The following is a 22,129-nucleotide window of genomic DNA, read 5'->3' as shown; positions in this document are numbered from 1 at the left end:
CGTCAGCACGCCCCGTGCGTCGCGGCGCGGCGCTCACTGGGGGCCCGGCTTTCGCCCGCTGCTGCCGCCGCCGCCGCCGGCCGCGGCTGCTCTCCCAAGATGGCGGCTCCTCCGGGCGAGTACTTCAGCGTTGGGAGCCAGGTGTCGTGCCGGACGTGCCAGGAGCAGCGGCTGCAGGGCGAGGTGGTAGCCTTCGACTACCAGTCCAAAATGCTGGCTTTAAGTATCCTTCCCTGCGCGGAGCCCGAGGCCGGGCTGGCGTGTGTGTGCGGTGGTGGGGGGGCGGGGGACGACGGCGGTGGCTGGGGCCCTCTCCGGGCCTAGGGGCGACCGGCTACCGCGGCGCCCGGAGCGCATGCGCACGACCCTGAGCTCCCCTCCCCCTCTCCCTGGACCCTTGGTCCGCCTTGGGGACCCTTGTCGCCCTCCCCTTGTGGGAGCTGGGCCGCGAACGAGGGTGGGTGGAGGGGGACTTGACACGCGGATGGCTTTTCGGGGGGAACGCTAGGAGAGGGCACCCAGTGATCAGGAGAGGGGTGGTCGTGGGAGAGGGCTGGTGATTGGAGCCTGGATGGAAGAGGGGCGGGTGGAATCAAGTGGGGAGGGGGTGTGTTGAGTAAGGAACTGCTAGTGAGTGGGACATGGGTATGGAGTTCAGGAGGGGTTGTGTACTGATAGGACGTGGTCCACGGAAGGGCGGTGGTGTGTGACCAAATGGGCCTCGCTTGTTTGGGGGAGAGTTACTGCAGGAAAGAGTTTGTAGCAGAACTGGGGATAGGGGCTTGTTTTGCTGGTGCTGGTGTGTGCGTGGTGCCACTGGGGACGGGGTGATGAATTGTAGGCTTCTCAGTCATTTGGAAGTTGCTCTTTTGGAGATGTTTGTACTGGAAACCTGGTCCAGAGAGAGGACCACGTTTTTCAGGGGCTTGTGTATGGACGTGTGGGTTACAGGTGAAAGAGTAAGTTATCTTTTGCTCAGGCCAGCACAAGGAATCCTGACTTCACAGTAGTAGCCTTGCCTTTTAAATGTGGCAGTGTTAAACAGAATGGAAAAGGTGGCCTCTTTCTTTGGTGTGGAAATGATTTCTGAATTACTCCAGGAAGCTCAGTCTTGGAAACAGAATACTTCCTGGTTGTAATACCACCTCCTCCTTATATTTGAGCCACAGGTGGATTTATTTGGATTTTTTTCTTTTTTTTTTTAAGAGTTATCTTTTGTGGCACCTTTGAAAAGGAAGTTTCTTACTGGGTCTGCTGTCTTTGACTGGCAAGTATTTTAACCAACTTCATTTAAACTTAACCACTTCATTTAAACACTGATTGTAGATTTCTAGCTTAGGAAAATGTCCTTTGAAACTAATTACAGCTCGAATAGTTGCGTTTTCTCGGTTTTTTTAAACACAAGAATTCGTACCTGGACCATATAAGATCTTTTGCATTAGTGGTTTAGTTGGAAGGGTTTTGGAATGAGGAATTACTCTTTCAATTGATGTGCAATATGCTTTTGAGAAATGGCTGGAGAATGAATGGATGGAGGAGTCGGTTAACTAGCTGGGTCACCTTGAGTGAGCTTCCTTTCCAGTGCTGTAGTTTTTGCCTCTGCAAAATGGAAAGTCTCAGATCAGAAAAAGTGAAAAGAGTTGTTCAGATATAGGAAGTATACCAAGAACAGAAGGTACTTGCTCTCCTGTGTGGTTCGTTAGGTTCAAGACAGACAGTATACATACAGCATTAAAACTACATTAAGCCTCTTTGTAAAACCAGTAGAGAGAAGGTGACGGAAACCCTGTTGAGGCTTCAAGTTTTGGGTTGTGTTTGGCTTTGAAAAGCTTGAGATCTTTTGGTTATGGGGTTGAGCGGGAGGAAGGTGATAGGCAAAGATTTGCTGAGAAGAGCTGTGATTCTTGTGGGACTCCCACCTTTTGCTTGTGGCACACCTTTTACACAAGCCTTATGAGAACTGTGTTTTCCATGCCCCTTTGGGATGTGTCAGTGCTCTGCTTGCCCCTGTTTTCCTTAACTTTCTTTTTTTTCACCAGAATGTCCCTCTTCCAGTGGAAAGCCCAACCACGCAGATATCTTGCTTATAAACTTACAGTATGTTTCAGAAGTGGAAATAATTAATGACCGAACAGAAACCCCTCCTCCCCTAGCTTCACTCAACGTTAGTAAGGTAAGGACTTGAGGGCAGTTCTGAATCTCCAAAATGATGGGAAATTTGAGTCTCATTGACTCTTGATGGTACATATATTGTCCTTTTTTTTTTTTTTTTTTTTCAGTGATTTACAATTGGCTTGTTTTGACATATTTAAAAATATATTTATATCACTGTAGTTTTTATCTCTTTGTTCCCTGATATCTTCCGAAGATTTTAAGAAAAGTCTTAATGTCTGCTGAATAGAGAAATAGAATTGAGAGCTGGCTTTTGTCCTTTGTGAAAGAGAGCTCCCCCTCACCCTTAACCTGTAGCCCATGTGTGAACTTCTAGTGTTGGTGGGGTTGGCTGTGGGCTTTCCTTCTGAACCTCCTGAAATTGTGTATGTGTGCACATAAGAATATACATGTATTTGCTGGGTGAAGATCTGGAGTATTTTTCAGATTCTCAGAGGGATTCATGACCTACAAAAATTTGAAAACTACTGACATAGAGCTTCATTTTTGTCTTTGTGCTTGAATTTTGAGGTCTAACAAATTTAGAGGCTTAGGATATTTTAATCTTGGCTATGTAAATTGGTATCTGGGAACTTTCAAATAACTTTTCTGATTCTTCAGTTCCGTCAGCCGAAGTTCACGTTGATCGGTATTAGTACCCAAGCCCTGTTTGAGTTTTGCTGTTCTCTCTACTTGGAACACCTTCTCAAAATGACTAGAACCTATCCATCAGGACTGTTTAATGGCACATCTTTCAAGAAGTCTTCTCTGATCACCCAGGCTAAAGTGGTGTCTCCGTTATTTTCTCTTACAGTACTCTAGCATTCAGAGATAAGGTGACGTATCATTTCCAGTCCAGTATGGGACATTTTCGAGAGTAGAGGAGGGCAGTGCTTTTGTTTTACACTGAGACAAGTTTAGATTGGTGTATCCTGGGCAAATTGGGACTTGTTATCCTATTCATAGCTTTTTTGTAATTATAATTGTGTATACTTTTCTATCTCACCAAACTTTGTTTTGTGGGAATGGTAACTATACCTGTTTTGTTCCTTACTGAATATATAGAACCTTGCACAGAGTAGGTGCTTCATAAATATTTGTTGAATGAATAAGTTAGGGCTTCAGTTTTTGTAGCAGCTGTCTTTCATTAAGTCTGTTGAATTAGTGTGATGAAATTTTTCCCTCTATAAAATTATAATAATGTATATTCTTTTGCCCCACTTGGGAATGTAGTGTGTTTGCTGCTTTCAGCAAAGCAAGGGAACACTCAGGCAGCTGAAAGAACACAGGGTAACTGAGGCTGGCAGAGTGTAGTTGCCTCAAATCTGGAGCTCCCTTTTTTCTAAATTCCAGGGAGATGCCCCATGTGTTGTTTTTTTTTTTTTTTTTTTTTTTTTTAGTGATGTCTCAGGACAGATTCAGAAAGGTCTTGGGTTTCATATTAAAGACTGTTGCATACAGACTATCTCATTCTTATACCTGTGGATTTTTGAAACCTTGGCTTACTCCTCCTAAGAGATCTTAAAAGGTTTAAATAAAATAGCTTATGCCTGGTGTGTTGAAGGGAGAAAAGGCTCTGTGTTATTCTTTAATGTTTATAGCGTATGAGAAGTCTGTCACCAAGTAACAGCCTTTAGTAAGTAGTTGAGGAAAGATTATCTGAAAGAAGATAGATTTTTTTTCAAATTTAAAAGATAACTAGGATTCTGCTCTTGTACCACAAAGTGCCACCATTTGTGTGAGAGAGGCTGGAGCGGCATGGATGGGACTGTTAAATGTGGGAGCTGTTAAGAAGCAGTTCTTTGCTTACATTTGACCTTAGGTATAAATAGTTCTTGGTTATTAATTTGCGGATTATCTTTGCCTTTAAGGTTTTGCTTTCTGCTGATCAGTTGTCTTCTAGTATTATTGTAAACTAGTTGTTTACCCAGTCTTTCAGAAAACAGCAGGAGGTAATAGATTAGGGAATACCAGAAATCTTTACTTTTCTTACTCTCAGACCTTACCACAAGGTCTGATTGCCAAGTCTTGAAAAAGGAGTCTGAAACAAAGATTAAAATTAGGTTGAAGAGCTCTCTTTGGGTCTTATTTATTCATTCTTCATTTGTTGAGATGTTTATGAGTAAGCTATATTGGTTTTTCCTTGAAACGAACCTTTGAGGATGCTTTGTGATTCTTGCTGAGATTCATTTAGAAGAGCCTGTTGGGCTCTTTATGTTACTGAAAACAGCTAATCTGGGGAGCTACATGTTGCTGGAAGGACATGAAAAGTTCAACTCATTTAAGAGCATGAGCCTGGGTTTGGTTTTGTTTTTAAGATGGAGGATTGTTTAAGCATTTTAGAAGGGAACTAAAAGTGCCCTGAAATCCCTGGAAGAAAACTGTGGTCTTGGGGAGTACTACCTGTGCAGTGGGAGATCCCATCACATGATGGCTCATCTTGCTGAAATAGTAAGTGCTGTGTTCAATTAAACCTGTTGATACAAACTGGATGTTTACTCTGACCCAACAGGAAATGGAAGAGCAGGCCTTTTAAAGGAAATACTTAATTCCAGCTCAAGTTGAGGACGGTGTGAACTAGCAGTTCTTGGAGATGAGCTTGTTTTGCTTTCGATTGGCACTTTCACTGTAGCTAAGATGTCCTATGTCCGTCCACAGCAGTGGGATGTAAGAGGAAGCTTGAAAGAGGACAGTGGGGTTGCAGAAGGTGGAAGCTTTGAATATTGTTTTATCTACTTCACAGTAACATTGTACTCTGTAAAAATTGTTTCGAATTTCCTGACTTTAAAAAGTACAAAAGCACACATGGCTTATTAGTTTACTTTTTAAAAAAATAGTTTGGTTGTGTTGGGTTTTAGTTGTGGTGCACAGGTTTCTCTCTTGTGTGGCGCGTGGGCTCAGGAGTTGTCGTATGGGCTTAGTTGCCCCCACTGCATGTGGAATCTTAATTCTTTGACCAGGGATTGAACCCATGGATTGGAACCTGCCCCTAGCATTGAAAGCCGGATTCTTAACCATTGGACCACCAGGGAAATATCCTTATTAGTTTCCTTTCATGAGGAAGGTTTAAATATTGCATGAGGGTGAGAGTCCAGGGTCCGTGTGGTTGAGTGAAGTAAAATGTTTCTTAAGTTTTTTTGAATTGACTCCACATCTTGTTCTCTGGGCATAAAGATTGACCATCAGTTATTAGTGCTCTCAGATAATTTGGTTCATGTCAACATTAAGAAAGTTTTATGTTTGTAGCATTTATCAAACATTTACTGAAAATTATTTTATGCACAGCATTGTGGTAAGCTCTGTTGGGGACCATTCCTTACATATTTCTAGTGCCTTACAGTTTACAGAGAGCTTTGACACATCTTGTTTCATCCTCACAACCATGCTTAATGGCAATCCACTCCAGTACTATTGCCTGGAAAATCTCATGGACAGAGGAGCCTGGTAGGGGTCGCAAAGAGTCAGACACGACTGAGTGACTTCACTTACACTTTTTTCCTTTTAGTTTAAGAGATGAATAAACAGGCTTAGCAGTTTAAGTGACTTGCTCTAGGTTATATGGCAAGTAGTGTAGGAACCAATATTTTTACATGCCACCCTCTGAAATAGCAATCAGCAAACATCTCATTTACTTCTAACGATAGTTCTTATGGTGTGGGTACCATCACCATCTTCCCTGATACCTCAGTAGGTAAAGAATCCACCTACAATGCAGAAGACCCTGGTTCTATTTTTGGGTTTGGAAGATCCACTGGAGAAGGGATAGTGTACCCACTCCAGTATTCTTGGGCTTCCCTTGTGGCTCAGCTGGTAAAGAATCCGCCTGCAATGCGGGAGACCTGGGATCGATCCCTGGGTTGGGAAGATCGCCTGGAGAAGGGAAAGGCTACCCACTCCGGTATTCTGGCCTAGAGAATTCCATGGACTGTATAGTCTGTAGGGTCGCAAAGAGTCGGACACAACAGTGACTTTCACTTTGACTCACCATCACCGTCTTACAGAAGAGTAAACTGAGTCTTGGATGAGTCACTATTGTCTAGGGGAAGCAAGATCTTCTATCAGGTGAAAATTTCTAGCTCCTGGAAGCTACATATTACCTCTTGGCTCACTTGATTAGAGTATGTTGTCAAGGCCACAGTCCCAGGTTAGAGCCCACCAGTTAGTAAGTAATTGAACTGAGATTTGAACTCAAGTCTGATGTTTTGATGGCCAAGTCCCATGTATATTCTGCTTCTGTGTGCTTACCCAAAGAACTTTCAGAGTAGGTTGGTGAAATGAAATGAGTATGTGTTTATAATCCTAAGTAATATTTCTGAGTAAAGAGAAACGTCTGTGTTGTGTGGTCAGAAAGAACATTAAAAGCAAGTGGGTATGTCTCTTATGTCACTAAGCATCAGTTTTCTCACCACAGAAATGGAATCCTGTTAGTACCTATCTCATAGAGTTGTTTGGAGGATTGGTTTAGGTTGACCAGCGTTGACACATGTTAGTCCTATTCTCCCACATTAGCTATGTGCAGCCAGTGGGTGGATGTTCCTTGAATTATGGTTTAGGAGCAGGATGGGGGGAGGAGGGCATCATGACAAAGGAAAGCAGCCAAGAACATGGGCAGTGTTAGTTACTGTATCAGTCTTTCCTGATACTGGATCTGACATTCATTCAGGTATCAGAACTTGCCATCCCAAGACTGGGGAAAATCAAAATAGTATATGGATTCCTCTTGTTGGTGACCAGAATTAACTTGAATTTCTAGGGCAGTGTTATCAAGAGGCATAATTAAGCGAACACTTGTCTGAGTACAGAAGGTTAGAGTGAGCAGTCACAGAACCTAGGAGGTCATGCTTTCAACTTCTGAGACTCTGAGGTAAAAAACTCATTGAGACAGCCGAGGCAAGTGTATGTACTCATCTGTTTAGATAAATGCCTCCAGTACATCAAATGAGGTATAAGTTGTCTTATCACTTTGCTGACTTGGAGAAGACTTTCTGGAGGAAATATTTGTATGTTGTGAGGGGAGGCAGGAAAAGAGACAAAGCATGGAAAATTGAACTTCACAGATAAGGCATCTACCTCCCTTACCAAACCACTGACTGATTTATCAGCCTGGTGTGAGTATTTATTGCCCATTTATACCTTACTAAACGGCAGTGATTAAATAGAGAAGAACCAGGAAGAAGAGATTTAAAGAGTTTTTCATCAGCAGATGGTAATGAAGAATAAGTTGGCTGCCTTTGGATAAAAATGACACTTGGAGCTTGGTCTGTGGAAGGGCCTGGAAAGGCTGAGAAAATGGGAAAGTCACAACGTTCACTTTAAAAAGTAACTGACCTTGCTTACCTTTAGGGATGGTGTCACACAGGGAAGACTTCACTTGGTTTTTGTTTTGAGTTCTAAGAAGTTTGAAAGCTAAGATTTAGCATAACCTTATGGCTTTTGTTGATGTGAGGGATAATCCTCAAGTATTAGCAAATTCCTGAGGTAGTTGGTAGCTACTGCATCGTGGCCTGTATTCATGGACGTAGTCTGTTATCTGGGCCCTTGACCATATCTTGACCCTAGTGTATTGAGGTATGGATTTGTCAGCAAGTAGGATCAGATGACGGAGAAGGCAATGGCAACCCACTCCAGTGCTCTTGCCTGGAAAATCCCATGGACGGAGGAGCCTGGTAGGCTGCAGTTCATGGGGTCGTGAAGAATCGGACGTGACTGTGCGACTTCACTTTCACTTTTCACTTTCACGCATCGGAGAAGGAAATGGCAACCCACTCCAGTGTTTTTGCCTGGAGAATCCCAGGGATGGGGGAGCCTGGTGGGCTGCCGTCTCTGGGGTCACACAGAGTCGGATACGACTGAAGCGACTTAGTAGCAGCAGCAGCAGAAGGATCAGATGACCTAGCCACCCTATGCGTAGGTATAGATATATTAGTAACAGGTAGAATGTGTTCATATTATGTATAAAAGTAGGAAGGGAAGGAACTTCCCTGGTGGTTCAGTGGCTAAGACTGTGCTCCCAATGCAGGTTCGATCCCTGCTCAGGGAACTAGATCCCACAGGCTGCAGCTAAGAGTTCGCGTGCCGCAACTAAAGAGCCCTCATGCCACAACTAAGACCCAGTGTAGCCAAATAAATAAATTAAAAAAAAAAAAACAGGAAGGGAAGTAACTACTTGTCTAGGGGAAGCAAGACTCTTCTATCAGGTGAAAATTTCTAGCTCCTGGAAGCTACATATTACCTATTGGCTCACTTGATTAGAGTATGTTGTCAAGGCCACAGTCCCAGGTTAGAGCCCACCAGTAAGTTTTGTATCTGGCTTTGAGCAGACAGCTGCTTCTTCACAGAAGTGTCATGAAGATAAAAGCGTAAGGTGAAGAGGAAGACCCTATCATTGCTAAGTTAATGGGGCCCAATAAGTAGTGAGTGGTGTGAGATGAAATCAGAGGTAGAGTGATTGATGCCACTTTAAAAATCACTGGCCTTTGAAGGAGCTCACGTTCAGTAGCATTCAAACTTTGGGGTCATAGCCATAGTAGGGGATGCAGCATTCCAGGCTAGGGCTCCTGACTGAGTTCAGGCTGTAGTGCACAGCAGCTTGCTGATTTGGTGGGGCCTCCTTAGGTCAAGAGTTTGGTTCTGAAGGGGGCTCTCTTGACATCACTGGGTGGCGAGATGGGGAGGAGGAGATTCGTCCACCTGAAGACACAAATTGCTGGGCCCAAGCAACTGGCAGAGATGTGCCGTGTGTGTTGTTGCAGCCCCCTCTACATTCTGTCTCTTTGACACAGGGATGATTCAAACTAAGTGCTTTACTGATGTCAGTGTAGTATCTCTTACAGTGTTAAGAAAGGGGCATTCTAACCTACAGTTTCCTGGCAGAGATCAGGCTTGGGGGGAAGAAAAAACAAGTAGTGCAGTCAAGTTATAGCATTGGAATTTAAACTAGCTTAGGTAAATACCAGAGACTACCCTGGAGAGTGAAGCAAATTGTACACAAACTAGAAAATTAGTGGGGCTATGTACCGTGCAAAAAGCTAACAGTCTGGTGTGGTAGCATGTGGGGAGTTTGAAGAACTAGATTCTTTTCACATCTGGGCTGCTAATGAATTGTGTGACCGTGTGTTAGTCACTTAACGATTAGGAACTGTTAGTTCTGTGAATCTCTGATAGTCGAGGTTTCTTTTCCTTTTATCCCACTTCCCTCTCCCTACCCCTCCCTTCCTGGTGCTGTGTATGTCACGATGACTAAGCCACTGCTTTTGCCCTCAAGAATCTCATGTTTGGGAGTTGTGAGGGGCAGTAGGGTTTAACTTTTGCAGGGAGCAGCAGACTGTTTCTGTTAAGGGCCCACTAATAAATATTTTAGGCTTTGTGCACTATACGTCTCTGTCACAACTGTCAACTTTGCCTTTGTAGCAGAAGCAGCAGTGGGGTGATACCATTCCAGTGGAACTTAACTAAAACAGGTGGTTGGATGAATTTGGCCCACAGGTATAGTTTGCCAATGGTTGGCATAGAGTAGTGAACATTTTAGGAAAGGCTTCTCAGATGTGACAATGGAGTAGGGTCTTGAAGAATAAATGACAGTTAGATAAAGGGAGGGAAGTTAAATGGAATCAAGCTGATTGGGATTGCTATCAGTTTGTCCATCTCTGCAGTTTAAAAAGTTTTGCTGTTTTGTCAGTGAGTGAGAGCAGTGGCGGCTCTCAGAAGGAAGGGAGAGGACCAATGCCACTGCGCTGGCGCTGGTAGTGTTAGATGTGTACCTTAGTGAACTCCAGTGCCAACCTTTAGGATGGGCCCCCATGGATAGACTGAGGCTCGGGAGAAGTTATACATCTTGCTCAGGTTCATGCAGCTAGGGAGTGGTAGGTGCGGCTTTGAGCTGGAATCTCTTCTGTTTGGGGGTAAGAAACAAGGGAGTGGCTTTTCTTTTTTATGTTGCTTTTTCTGCCCTCTTTAGAGCCCAGGAAATGAGAGTACCTGGTCCTTTCACTGTCTGAATAAAACCAGCTCTTTATTCTGTAAGTGAAGCGCCCATTTTGGCACATAAAGTGCATTTTCCAACTTACTATTCCAGTTGTATTTTGGAAGAGATTCTGTTAAGGATTTATAGCCTCTCTAGCAGCTCTTACAGAAAGCAGAAGAGAGCGAGCCCTGAGCTCATTGGCTAAAGGAAGGTTGGATTACATGAATTTTTTTGAAATAACCTACAAGCCACCTTCTCTGTGCTAGTAATAATGATGTTATAATAATAATGTCAACAGTGCTATTTGTACAGTGCTTTAAACTCTCATAGTGCTTTCACCCGTGTTCTTCTTCATGGCCATGTGTGAGATGCTTCATATGAGTGTACACTCTCACAGACAGGTTGTTCAGGTCGAATTTCAGCTTACATCCCAGCCAGTTGCTGTTCTTTCCTGGCAGAGTCCTGTGGACGTCCCACAGTAGTGCTGGTGTCAGGGTCTCAGGACTGGAAAATCACTCTGTTGGTGTCTAGGAAGTTTAGCTGTCTATTGTAACTGTGGACAGCTTGTGGTGACATAATTACAAATAAGAAACACTATCGACTTTACCAACAACTAGTTTTTGTTCAAAGCCAGGTGAGCCACAAACTTTGCTTATGGCCTCTGCTGACTGACTTGAGGCTGACCTCTATTTTATGACAACAGTATGATGGCCAGAGCCTGGAGAGTGAGGTGGCACTGTGGCCTCTGGATTTGCAGGGTGTTTTTCATCACCGCTCAAAGCACTTAAGGTACCTTAACTTCCTAGTGCAGGAGACCTGCTTGACTTAGCTTCTCTAGTTTTGGCTCAGCAGGAAATGATGGGTACCTAATCGTTATTGGCCCGAAATGCTTTCTCACACATGATCTGTTTTCTTAAAAGCATTCCTATGAATTACCTTTAACAAAACAAGTAAAGGATGTTCTTGAGATTTAGGGCAAGACTGGGGCCCTTCACTAAAAGGCGGACAATTGTGTTCTGGACAGGGAAACTTGATGGAAATGTCAGAATTCACTGATAAGAAGAGAAGATGACAGCTGGGTCTTTTAAAATATTTTCTCTTTTAAAAAACATTTCTTTTACATTCAAGTTTATAACTGTTTTCAACAATTTAGACTTTTCTTAAGTGGAACTGTTTGGGTATAGTGCAGAGTTCAGAACACACGCTCTGGAGTCGGTCTGTCTGGGTTCAAATCTAGACTCTCCCACTTGTGTCTTGGTAAACTTAGGCAGGTGTCTTACCAGCTGTGCCTTAGTTTCTCCGTCTGTTCAGTAGGCGTAATTTTAGTCTGTTTCACAGAATTGTTGGGCAGATGAAATGTTTAATACACGTTAAGTGTTGCTTAGTGTGTTGCGTGGAGTAAGTTCTCACTGAGCAAGTTAGCTCTTAGGGTTTTAGTGTTAACTGCCGGCCTCTTTGACTCTACTGTTCCCTCGTTTGATTCAGTGTTTTCGTTCACTGTTAGGTATCCCAGGATGTGATTTCAAGCAGGGTTCTCTGTTTTTTGAGTTCTCAGCTATCTGAGGTTATGAAGAACAGTATTTTATTAGAAATTTTCAGACAGGACCTTTCAACTAGGGAGCAGGGAGACTTGGGAATACTGATAGTTGGAAGACATAGTTTTGAGGCTGCCTATTGGTGACAAAGAATGAGGGCTTTCCAAGAGTACTCCCCAGAATGAAAACAGCAGGAGCAAGCGGGGCCCTTTGGATGACAGTTGTTGTGGCCTGCCGCCCTTCACCCTCCATCAGGCCTTGCAGGCAGCACTGGCAGTTCGGGGCAGCTGCTTGCAGTGCTTCCTAACCCCTCTGTGAAGACAGCTGGTTGTCTACGCAGGGAAGACAAACCCAGAGTGGCTTAGTGGAGTCAGTAGGTCATATCCAGCAGGTTCTCCTCTGGACTTTGCTTCCATTGTTGGATCAGCTGTCACAGCCTGTTAAATACTTGCAGTAGGAGTCCCTCTGGATTCCCCACAGCACCTGTGCCTTCCTGGTCTGCGTATGTGGAAATAAGATGGCCCAGCTGGTAACCAAGTAACAGATGAGGCAAGATGCCTGGATTATGTTGTTGTTGGGGCTGCTTCCTCTTGTCGCAGTGCAGGAAGAGAGATAACGTTAGTGTTCATTGATTCACTCACTCGAGGTTACCCAGCAGCAGGCGTGACTAGAAACCTTTTGATATTGATGTGCTTTGGTGTCAAGTTCATGAACATTTTTCTGTTGCCCACATCAAGGTCCTGTATATAAAATGGCCAAGGGAGGAAGCACTGGTTTGTCGACAAGGAGTGAATTTTTTCATTGGGAATCATACAAAATGAAAGGAAAGGAAGGTAAATGTAGGTTGTCTTGTGCAGTTATTTCAGTTAGGCCACATGCACATTAGTAACGTGTATTTGTAGATTTAGGCAAATTGAGATTTGCCTAAACCCAGTGTGTTTTTAAGGTTGGTGCCTTTAACATTCTTTAAGATTCTAACCAATTAGTGTTTCAGTTTTAGTTGGAAGAGGCTTGCATTGAAAATGGGGGAAGTATGGTGATAGTTACTGAATTTAAAAATTGCAATCCTAAAAAAAAAAAAAATTGCAATCCTGATGACCCTCCCAAGCTTAAAAGGCATATCCGACACCTTCTCTGTTGGGAGGCGTTTTTATTGGTTCTCTGGCAATTTGACAGTAACCATAAACTTACTAATTTGGAGTAACTGGACCATTTATAGATATGCATTAGTTTATAGAAATACAATGTGGGGAAATGTAGAGCTACAGCTGACTTGAGCGTAGAGAGAGTCATTTGCTTTGCAAAAGGAGGCTTATCCACATTTTTCACGGGTTTTCAATAACTTGTCTAAAAAGAGCAAGGTAATCTCCCTTCCCCTCTCACCCCAATTTTGAGAAAAAACGTTTCTAGTTTCTTTTTGTAAAGGTAATCTTCTTCATGCCCACTTGATGCAGTCCTCTCTGGGAGAAATTTACCCCGTTTATACAACTTCTTAGTGAAGCAGATCTCTGTAGTTGAATACTAGATTTACGCATTTTCAGATTGCCATGAAAATATAGTTCATAAACCAACAACTGGAAGCTTCAGGGTTTGCTGTGAATCTTAAGTCCTCAAACCACATTTGCAGCAGGTACAGGTGGAATAGTTGAGGGTATTGAGGTAAATTGAAATATAGTCAGTTTACACTGATTTCTGCTGACTTTTTCAAGGCTCTCCTTTGTATCATTTAGTATTTGGGATCAGTCTGCACTGTGGATTGACATGAAGAATCATCCGGTCCATTCTCCTTTGCTTTAAAAGTCTTTAGAAGAGATTGTGCAGTGTATTTGGGGAGGGGGTAGTGTGTACTTTCAAATCATTGTTCTATAACCATTGTGTTGCTTTTAACTCAGGCCATCCAAACAGATCACTTCCAGCTGAGATTTATATTCGTTTTATTTTGTCTCTGGCAAAAATTCAAAAGTGGTTCTTCTTCCAGTGGTTCCCCAGCTTAATTTGTCTATTTCACTCTTAAATATTCTGCATAGAGCCTGGTTTTCCAGAACCAACTCTTGTCTTCCTGAATGGGTGACGTTACTGTCTAGTTAACACAAGCTTTATAGAAGCAGCTCTGTCTGACCCACATTGGGAGGTGTTTTTGGTCTTCAGGGACAAATATTTTTAAAAAGACCTCAGAGTGAGACCCTTCTGCCTATTCATGGGGTAAACATCTGCCTGACCATGAGCCACTTCCCAGGAGGTCTGCAGGAGCTTGGTGAATCCAAGGGCATGCTGCTTCCCTCCAGTTTTCCCTTCGTTCAAACTTGGAGACTTCAGACTTCCTACAGGGTTGTTTGGAAAGTGAGACTCAAGGAAACCCCTTGTTACCAGGGTTTTCTTGGTGACTGAATAAGGTTTGCTTGTTGTTGCTTAAAAATGCACCCCTAGCTGTTCTTGTACCATGGAGGCTGACTGCTTTCCAGCCACAGGCTTCCTTGCTGCAGTTGGGATTGCCAGTGCTCACCGAGAGCCGTCAGCCCCGTGCTTTTCCTTCTCTGTAAAGTTATTGCCTGGTGGATCCAGAGGGGCAGGCCCTGGTTTGAAAGATTATTTACTGCTGCTGTATCTGTCTCTCTCCACATCCTGGGGACCAAGTGAAAAGGGAGCTCTGGCTTTACATCCCTACAGAGTCTTGGCTTTTCTTCCCCCTTTTACCTAAGGAGACTGAAATGACAGCATGTGTGAGCTGTGCTCACACCCCCTCCTCTCAGACAGTCTTTGAAACTCAGAGGCAGTTGAGACTCCTCAGTTCCCCATAACCTGATTGAAGGGCACTTTCTCTCTTTTTCATAGTCAAACTCTGGCTTGATAAAGTGCTTCATTTTGCCAACAATGAGACACTGTGCTTGTTTCCCCCTGGTGGATCTGTATTTGGTTTATGGCGTCAAGGGTTAGTCTTAGGGCAGAATATGAATGTTTAAGAACTCCAAGCATCTAGGTACTTGGGAATGTGCTGGAGGTATGATTTCTGCTTGCAGTAAGGAGCTGGTGTTGGGGCCAGGTTGTCTGTGCTCGTGTGTATGTTTGTGCATACGTCTTCAGTAGCTGCAGCGTCAGCATACTAAGTGTATGTTCTTGTTCATGGATCTGAAAAATCTCCAAGTCGTTTGTTTGACTTTCAGATGCATTATCTGCCTTTTGTTTTAACTGTCAGTATATTTCTTTTGTCTTACACTCAAACACACTTGTTCTTTTGTAATCCAGCAACCAATAGTGTGTGGTGGGACCAGAAATGTATTAGAGGGGCAGCAGGGATTGACATGATACCTACCCCTACTGGGAGCGATTTACTGGATTTGAGTAGACTGTTAGATTTTACTACAACTCTTGATCTTGGTCAGCTTATGATTGTTTCACTAGTGGGCAGTTAAGGAACAGACATGAAATAGAATGTAGATCATTCTTTTTTTAAAAGAGCCTGGTAGCTGTAGCCCAAGTCAGTGGTGCCTGGTTAGGTTTCCTTGAGTCCTGGCTCCCCATGTGAGCACAGATAATGGTACTAGAATGGTTGAATTTTTAAAACCTCAAATCCTGGTCTTTGAAGGTGTGGTAGACATTAATTTCTAATCCTGAGGCTCCAGCACAGTAGCTGATAAGTATCCTTAGTTCTCTCCTTTCATAGAAATGTATGCATTGCCTTTTGTCTCTGACCATCACTTTCTATCAGGTATACCCCACCCCCAGTCATGCTCTAAAACCTTGCCATGCTCTGTTTTCTTCCCAGCACTTAGCCCTGTCTGAGTTATCTTGTTTATGTTTTTGTTTATTGTCTGTCTCCCTGCCCCTTTCAGTGCTGTATCTTTGGCTTAGTGTAGTGAATGTATGGCACATGGTAGGCATTCAGTAAGTATTGAAAGGAATAGGTATTTGCCAGGAATAGCAGAAACTATTCAGGTATATTGTGTGTGTGTGTGTGTGTTTCACTTTTTAAAATTTAAAAAAAAAAATGTTTTTGGCCATGCTGTGAGGCATGTGGGATCTTAGTTCCCTGACCAAACTAAGGAATTGAACGTGTGCCCCTTGCAGTGGAAGTGCGGAGTCTTAATGACTGGACTGTCAGGGAAAAATCCCTTGTTTGTTTCACTTTTGGTCTCTGAGAAAACTGACTCTACCCAAACCAGTCTTTTCCAGCATCTTTTCTTCGACTTACGTCCTGATGTTGGGAAGGATGAAGGTGAATGTTTTTCTGAGTCTCTTTCCTCTCGCCCACCCTAGCTTGCCAGCAAAGCACGGACAGAGAAGGAGGAGAAGCTGAGCCAGGCCTATGCAATCAGCGCTGGTGTCTCCCTAGAGGGCCAGCAGCTCTTCCAGACCATACACAAGACGTGAGTTGGGGGAGCATAGGGGTCCCTTGCCTTGGGGATGCTGCCTGGCTGAGCTGTCTGGTGGCTGATTTGTGGGTAGTTGTGTTTCTGAATGTCACCAGGGAAGTTGGGTAGTGTGTTGGCAGTATCTTGCATCCAGGGATGTGGTGCTTGTTGCTTTTCCATTTGGAAGATCACTAACAGGTTATTTGTTCTGGGCTTCTGTGTTTTCATCTGTAGAACTTAGTTTTGGATTAGATTATCCCTGAGGGTCCCTTCCACACCTTGTGTGCCGTAATTTAGAACTAGTGATTTCTTTCTCTTTTACTGTTTTGATCTTGTACTTTTCTCTAAAAGCTGATGCAGTTTTAGTAAGGGAAAGTTATATCTATCTCAGTCTTCCCAATTATCCATTGGGGTGAACATAGGGAATTAGGGAGAGCAGAAGGCCACCTTATTACCACCTCATAAAAGACATTTTGTCACAGCAGAAGTCATTTGATTCTCCACTAGCTTCCCTAGCTGCTGAAAAACTGAAACATTTGACACTCCCCCTCCCCCCTGCTGCCTTCTGTTACCCTATTTAACCACCTGGGTCTGGTGCACAGATGGCAGCTGGCATCAGAGCCATTTGAGGCCATGGTGTGAGTATCTGAACATTTACAGGTATGTGAAGGAACTCTCTTAGTAATATCAGCTGCCCTGGGTTCCCCTAAGTGTGAAATGGGATGGGTTTTCCCAGTCTGGCAAGTACCCAGCTGTCTGATAATTGAGAGGGGCCTCTTTGAGGAGCGGCATTATGGAGTAGGGAGCAGAGTATAAAGATTGCAGTAAGATGCAGGAGTTTGTTCTCCTATCTTTTTAAAGGTGCCATATCACCCTAGGCCAAAGGTTGGCAAACTGCAGCCAGCGGGCCAGATCTCCTGATGTGCTTATGTATCATTTGTGGCTGCTTTTGAGGTACAGCATGCAGAAGAATAGTTGTGACAGAGAGTGTATGGCCTGCACAGCATGAAATACTTGCTACCTGACACTTTATAGAAAGAATTTGCCAACTCTTGTCCTAGGCTGCTGTTTAAATTGGATCTAGTGGCCTGAGCCTAGCTGTTTATTTGTAACTTAAATTAGTTTGGACTTTTGAGGTCGCCACCAAGTTTTCTGTGTTTTTTCAGGCTCCTGAGACTTCAGAGTAACACTCTGGATCATCCTTGGAATACGTGTGCATCAGTTCCATTGCTTTTCCTAGCCAGTGGTACCCAGGAAGTGTTTCTTGGCTACTTCTCTCTGTGGGCTGCTGGCATCTAGTTATTGACTGAGTAGTAAGCTAGGAACTTGGGGTTAGCTTTCTGGAGTTATTTATTCATCAGGCAGGAAGTGTGGGATGCCTCGCAAGAGGTAACTTTCACCTGCTCTCTTTTCCTTCCAGCATTAAAGACTGTAAATGGCAAGAAAAAAACATCGTAGTCATGGAAGAAGTTGTTATTACACCCCCATATCAAGTGGAAAACTGTAAAGGCAAAGAGGGGAGTGCACTGAGCCATGTACGCAAAATAGTAAGTAAAGGAGCCGAGAAACCTTAGGGAGAGAATGACTGCTCGGCCTTCTCTTCCAGCATCAGGGCAGGATGTTAGCCACAGTCCCTGTCTTCTGATGGTCAGCCTGTGAGCAGCCTTGACCACCTTGCCTTCCTGCATGCTGGTGCTCTGCAGCCATGGTGTGGATACTCTGGTGGGGATGGAACCACCAGGCAATGCAGAATAAAGCGAGTGGTCAACCCTACGTCCTCTGCACTGTGGCTTTTTGGAATTATTCAGAGCATTCCATGGTTTTGGGCCTGAGCAGTTCCTCTCCTCCCTGGCTGGATTCTTCTCAGGAAGGGCTGGTTGGTATACATCAGTGGCTGTTGGAATCCATGACCGTGCATACGTCATCTGACTTTCTAGATTGAGTTGAAGCATTTGTAAAAACAGACTTGAGTATTGGTAGACCCAACATGGTGGATGTAAAAAGTTTTAAGACTGTAATTCCCTACCTGTTTTCATTTTGTACTTGTGTAAGGAGAGGAGAGGGAGTTTGGCTTATAATAGTCTCCCTTCGTCATCGTCTTTATAGATTTACCTTCTTTTAGACAGTCTTATCTGAAGCTGCAAAAAATGTGGCTGATACAAGAGGACCCCCACCTCCCTTGTTGGGAAGGCCAACAGACAGCAAGCAAGGGGAACAGTGCTGAATGATCCATGAGCTGGACAGCCAGCACAAGGCTGGTGAAGTCTAGAGTGAACTGTGTGGGAGGCCTTGTGTGCCCATCTGCTTTTCTGATCTAGGCTGACTGATGTCTTTCAGGTTGAAAAACATTTTAGAGACGTGGAAAGCCAAAAGATACTGCAGCGTTCACAAGCCCAGCAACCACAGAAGGAGGCTGCCCTGTCATCCTGAGTCCACACGTACGGAGGACTCTTCCAGCATCCAGCCAAGGAGGCGATGGTGGTGGCTTCAGCGGAGGCAGGCCGGGGGAGGGAAGGGATCCTATATTTCCGGTTGGCTCTTGTTAACAGAGGGTCAGCATTTCCAAATCTTAGACTTGAACAAACAAAACACCCAACAAAAAAGAACAAGAGAATAATTTAAAAGTTGAATCATTACTTGACTAACAGACTTCGGTCCACCATGTCCTTTTCACAGCCCCCTTCTGGAACAGTCACCTTGTTAATTTTATTTTTGAAAATTCCTTTCTGCTCTGCCCTTTCACCTCTGACTTTCCTTTCCCAGTCTGTCTCTGCCATTCTGTTTTTATAAGTGGCTACACTTGCCTTCCGAGTGATTGAAAGAAACTTTTACATCTTCTCTTCCAAAATAAAAGTAACAAGCTGACTGTGATACTTAAGTTGAGACTAGAGCAGCAGACAAAGGTCTCACTTTAAATTTTTCTTTTTTTTTTCTTTTTTTCTTTTTTTGCACAGGGCATGGCTTGAATTAGTTTTATTTTTCTTAACTTTAAATATATATATGAAAATATATATTAAAATGTTCTCTAAGTATTTTCTGCTTCTTGCAGGTCTCTTTTTACTAGATCATGGCCACTCTTCCCACCTCATCCCTCTGAGAATAAAAATGTATCGTCCTCCCCACCACCCATAGCCAGGCACCTAACTTAGTGCACAGCGAGGATCTCCCGCAGCACTTTGTAGAGCCAGTGTTTGCAGATGGGATCTGGCTTTGAGGGTTCCTGGTGGCTTTTTAGTCTTCAACTATACGTGTACCAGTCTCACATTTGGCAAAAACCTCAGGATTCTCCTTTTGCCTTTTTCTTACTTCATGGTACTAGAAGAACTTTCTCACCACCCTCCTATCTCCTCGATGGGAACGTCAGCTGCCCCGTCTCTTGTGCCCTCTGTAGGAAGAACTATTTTGCATGGCACATCTCAGCTCTTCCTTGAAGGATGGTTTTCTTTCATAAGAAACCCAGAGTCCACCTATCCTGACCTCTTTAAGTCTGTATCCAGAGCCACTAGCCCAGGAGAAAGTTTGGGTGACCTGCCGTTTCTCTTCTGCCAACCTACTGCTCTTACGACCTTCCCTACCACCCCTGAAATTTTACAAGCTTACGACAGTTTGTATGTGCTCAGCCAATGGGCAGAAAACCTGGGAAGAATTTCTGGACTTTAGCCCACCAGTTTGTCTGGTTTGACTAACCTGCTGAGAGCTACCTGGCACCCTTGCCCCTGTGCCTAGGCAGTCCAGAGGGGCAGAGTGTATCAGGTACTGTGGCGTGGGACATGGGTGATGCTCATGTGACTGGCTAGAGCTTTGGGGGTGGGGTGGGGGTTAATGAATATTTTTTTGGCCATGATCTCTTTCCCCTTCCTTTTTTTTTTAATTAAATAAATGGATCAAAATTAAATAATTCAAGCCCTGCCTTCAAAATGAATTTTTTTTTTTTTAGTATTGTTTAGCAAAAACAATAAAACCCAAATTTTTTTAACCATCACTCATGTCTCGGGTTTGTGCCTGCTTTAGAGGCCCCAGAGGGAGGTGTCTGAGGATGTGTGTGTTTGGTTAAACTTTACCTTTAAACTCTCTGCTTCCTACTCTTACCCTCTTTCCTTCTACCCCTGAGAACTCATCCAGAAATCCAGTGCCAAGTGTATAAGAAGGGGATCCAGGGTTGGGAGTTGTGTGTAAGTGGAGTAGAGGAATGAATTGGGTGGGTACATATGTAAGACCTTTGTTCCAGGACTGGAGGAAAAGTGAGAGAAGACTAAGAAGTATACTTTCATATCACCTGCCATTGGCCAGAACTTGATTTAAAGTACCAAGCCTTTGATTTAGTCTGCTTGGAAGTGTGGACTTCTGGAGAAGGTAAAAGAGGGAACAGAGAGGAGACCTACCATGCAAGGTCTAGAAAACCTGAGAGATGCATTTAAAGCAGTGAATGTGATACATGGGAAATGGCATTCCTGGAAAGGAGCTCTGTGTCACGTGTCCCATGTCGTTACTTCCTCCCCATTAGTCTCTAGGTCTGTGAATGGGAGGCAGCTCTGGTAGGAAGCACTTTTTGACTCTGGTTTCAGTTTACGAAATGATGTGGGGGAACTTAAAGCAATTCAAGAGGTGGATCAGTATGGTGGGAAAGACAAGCAGCGTAGAAGGAAGAACAAGGGCTTTGGAGACAAAAACGTTGGCTTCAAATTGTCACCCTTCCCTCTCCTCACTTCTGACTCTGGATAAGTCATTTTACCTGTCCATGCTTTGGTCTCCCCAGTTGTGAACATGAAATAATACTCATCTGGAGCTGCTTGTAAAGGTTCAGATAGGTTGGTTTAAAATGGTTGCTACTTAGAAGGTCCTCTGTAAATGTTAGTATGCATTTTAGCTTGTTCCTAGGATGGTTAAATCTGGAGATGAGACTGGATTAACTGGTTTTCAGAAGCTCCAACTTGTTTTAGAAGTCTTTGTCTAGATGTCATTTTAAGTGAGACTAATAGGTAAAACATTTGGGGTCCTAAGAACCCTGCCCTCTCTGTCTCTCAGGTCTCATCTCTACCTCTTCACTGAAGCTTCTGAGGAATTTGATTATATGAAAACCACTCATTTTACAGAAAGTGAGTTGGTTCCACCAGGGCTTAAGTGACTTGCTGAGAGTACCGCCGCTGCCCACAGTGGCAGAGCTGGAATGAACCCCAGGCTTCATGCACTCATGGGCTCTTTAATATTGCCCTGGTACTTGGCGAACTGGTGGCATTTTCATATTGCTCACTTCTATTAGCCAGGTTTGGGATGGTGTACAGAGAAGACTGGTGAGTGTGGTAAGAATTGTCACCTAGATTTGAAGAAATGACGCAGTGCTGAGGGCTTGCATCTCTGATAGAACACGAACTGGTGGTTTTGCAGTGTCTGCTTGGTTTTGAGGCATTCTCTTTTCTCCTCAAACACACACACAAACCCTTATATCCCAGTGCCTGGTCACCACCCCACAGCCACATCTGTGCCTTTGGGTTTTCTTCTATTTAGAACATCTGGTCAGTACGGTATAAACAGCCTTCCCACAATGAGTTGATACTGAATCTGTACTGTGTAAGTCTGAACAACTGATTGCTGATTTTTGTTTGGTGTTTTGAAAGTTGCTCAAGCACTTCAATATTAGTTAAAGGGCTGCAGCTTGCGAACCACTGATTCAAGGTAACGGCTCCTTGACGTTTTTGAAGCTACAAATTGTGTCAAAATCTGTTTTCCCATAAGACATAAAGGAAGATCAAGGATGCTTTCAGTCATACATGGAGACTCCTGTCCTGCCAGTGTGGCAGATGCTGAGAACGTATAATGAGCATGTTTGCTACTAGGAGCTGCACTGTATGGGTTGAGTGGTGGGGACCAGAGTTTGGGAACTGGGATTGGTCATGTGGGTTGGAGGATGGTCATTGTTTACATAGCAGATTTGCTTTCCCATCACTGCTGGAGGCCACTGGTACCAGAGCATTCCCCTTTAAGAAACTTGAATTGGCCATGTACTGCCCCAACTTCAGGGGTGTAATGTAACAGCATGAAGTACCTTACGGGTGAGAAAGGGGTGCTGTGGGGCTGCCATCCACTGGTGATAGACTGCTGCTGGGTAATAAAGTTTCAAAATGAGTTTCTTT

The 22,129-nt window shown here is 43.9% G+C and overlaps 1 protein-coding gene across 1 annotated transcript; it reads left to right on the top strand.

Annotated features, from left to right (window-relative positions):
• Positions 1 to 21: 21 nt before the first annotated feature.
• On the top strand, positions 22 to 22,121 carry LSM12 (LSM12 homolog). Its single transcript, XM_019982040.2, has 5 exons — positions 22 to 223; positions 2,040 to 2,173; positions 15,904 to 16,013; positions 17,419 to 17,545; positions 18,336 to 22,121. Exons 1-5 carry the CDS (start codon positions 100 to 102, stop codon positions 18,426 to 18,428), a joined length of 588 nt encoding a protein of 195 aa, XP_019837599.2. The 5' UTR covers positions 22 to 99; the 3' UTR covers positions 18,429 to 22,121.
• The last annotated feature ends 8 nt before the right edge of the window (positions 22,122 to 22,129 follow it).

Source organism: Bos indicus, chromosome 19, assembly GCF_029378745.1.
Source record: "Bos indicus isolate NIAB-ARS_2022 breed Sahiwal x Tharparkar chromosome 19, NIAB-ARS_B.indTharparkar_mat_pri_1.0, whole genome shotgun sequence".
Lineage (NCBI taxonomy): Eukaryota > Metazoa > Chordata > Mammalia > Artiodactyla > Bovidae > Bos > Bos indicus.
Note: the sequence above shows the minus strand (reverse complement) of the source record. Positions and strands in the feature narration are given on the sequence as shown.

Excerpts from the sequence above, each read along its gene's own strand:
- LSM12 (XM_019982040.2), top strand. The coding sequence starts at position 100 with ATGGCGGCTCCTCCGGGCGAGTACTTCAGCGTTGGGAGCCAGGTGTCG. Across the intron at positions 224-2,039 it reads GTCCAAAATGCTGGCTTTAA|AATGTCCCTCTTCCAGTGGA; the intron begins GTATCCTTCCCT and ends TTTTTTCACCAG. Across the intron at positions 2,174-15,903 it reads CTTCACTCAACGTTAGTAAG|CTTGCCAGCAAAGCACGGAC; the intron begins GTAAGGACTTGA and ends CGCCCACCCTAG.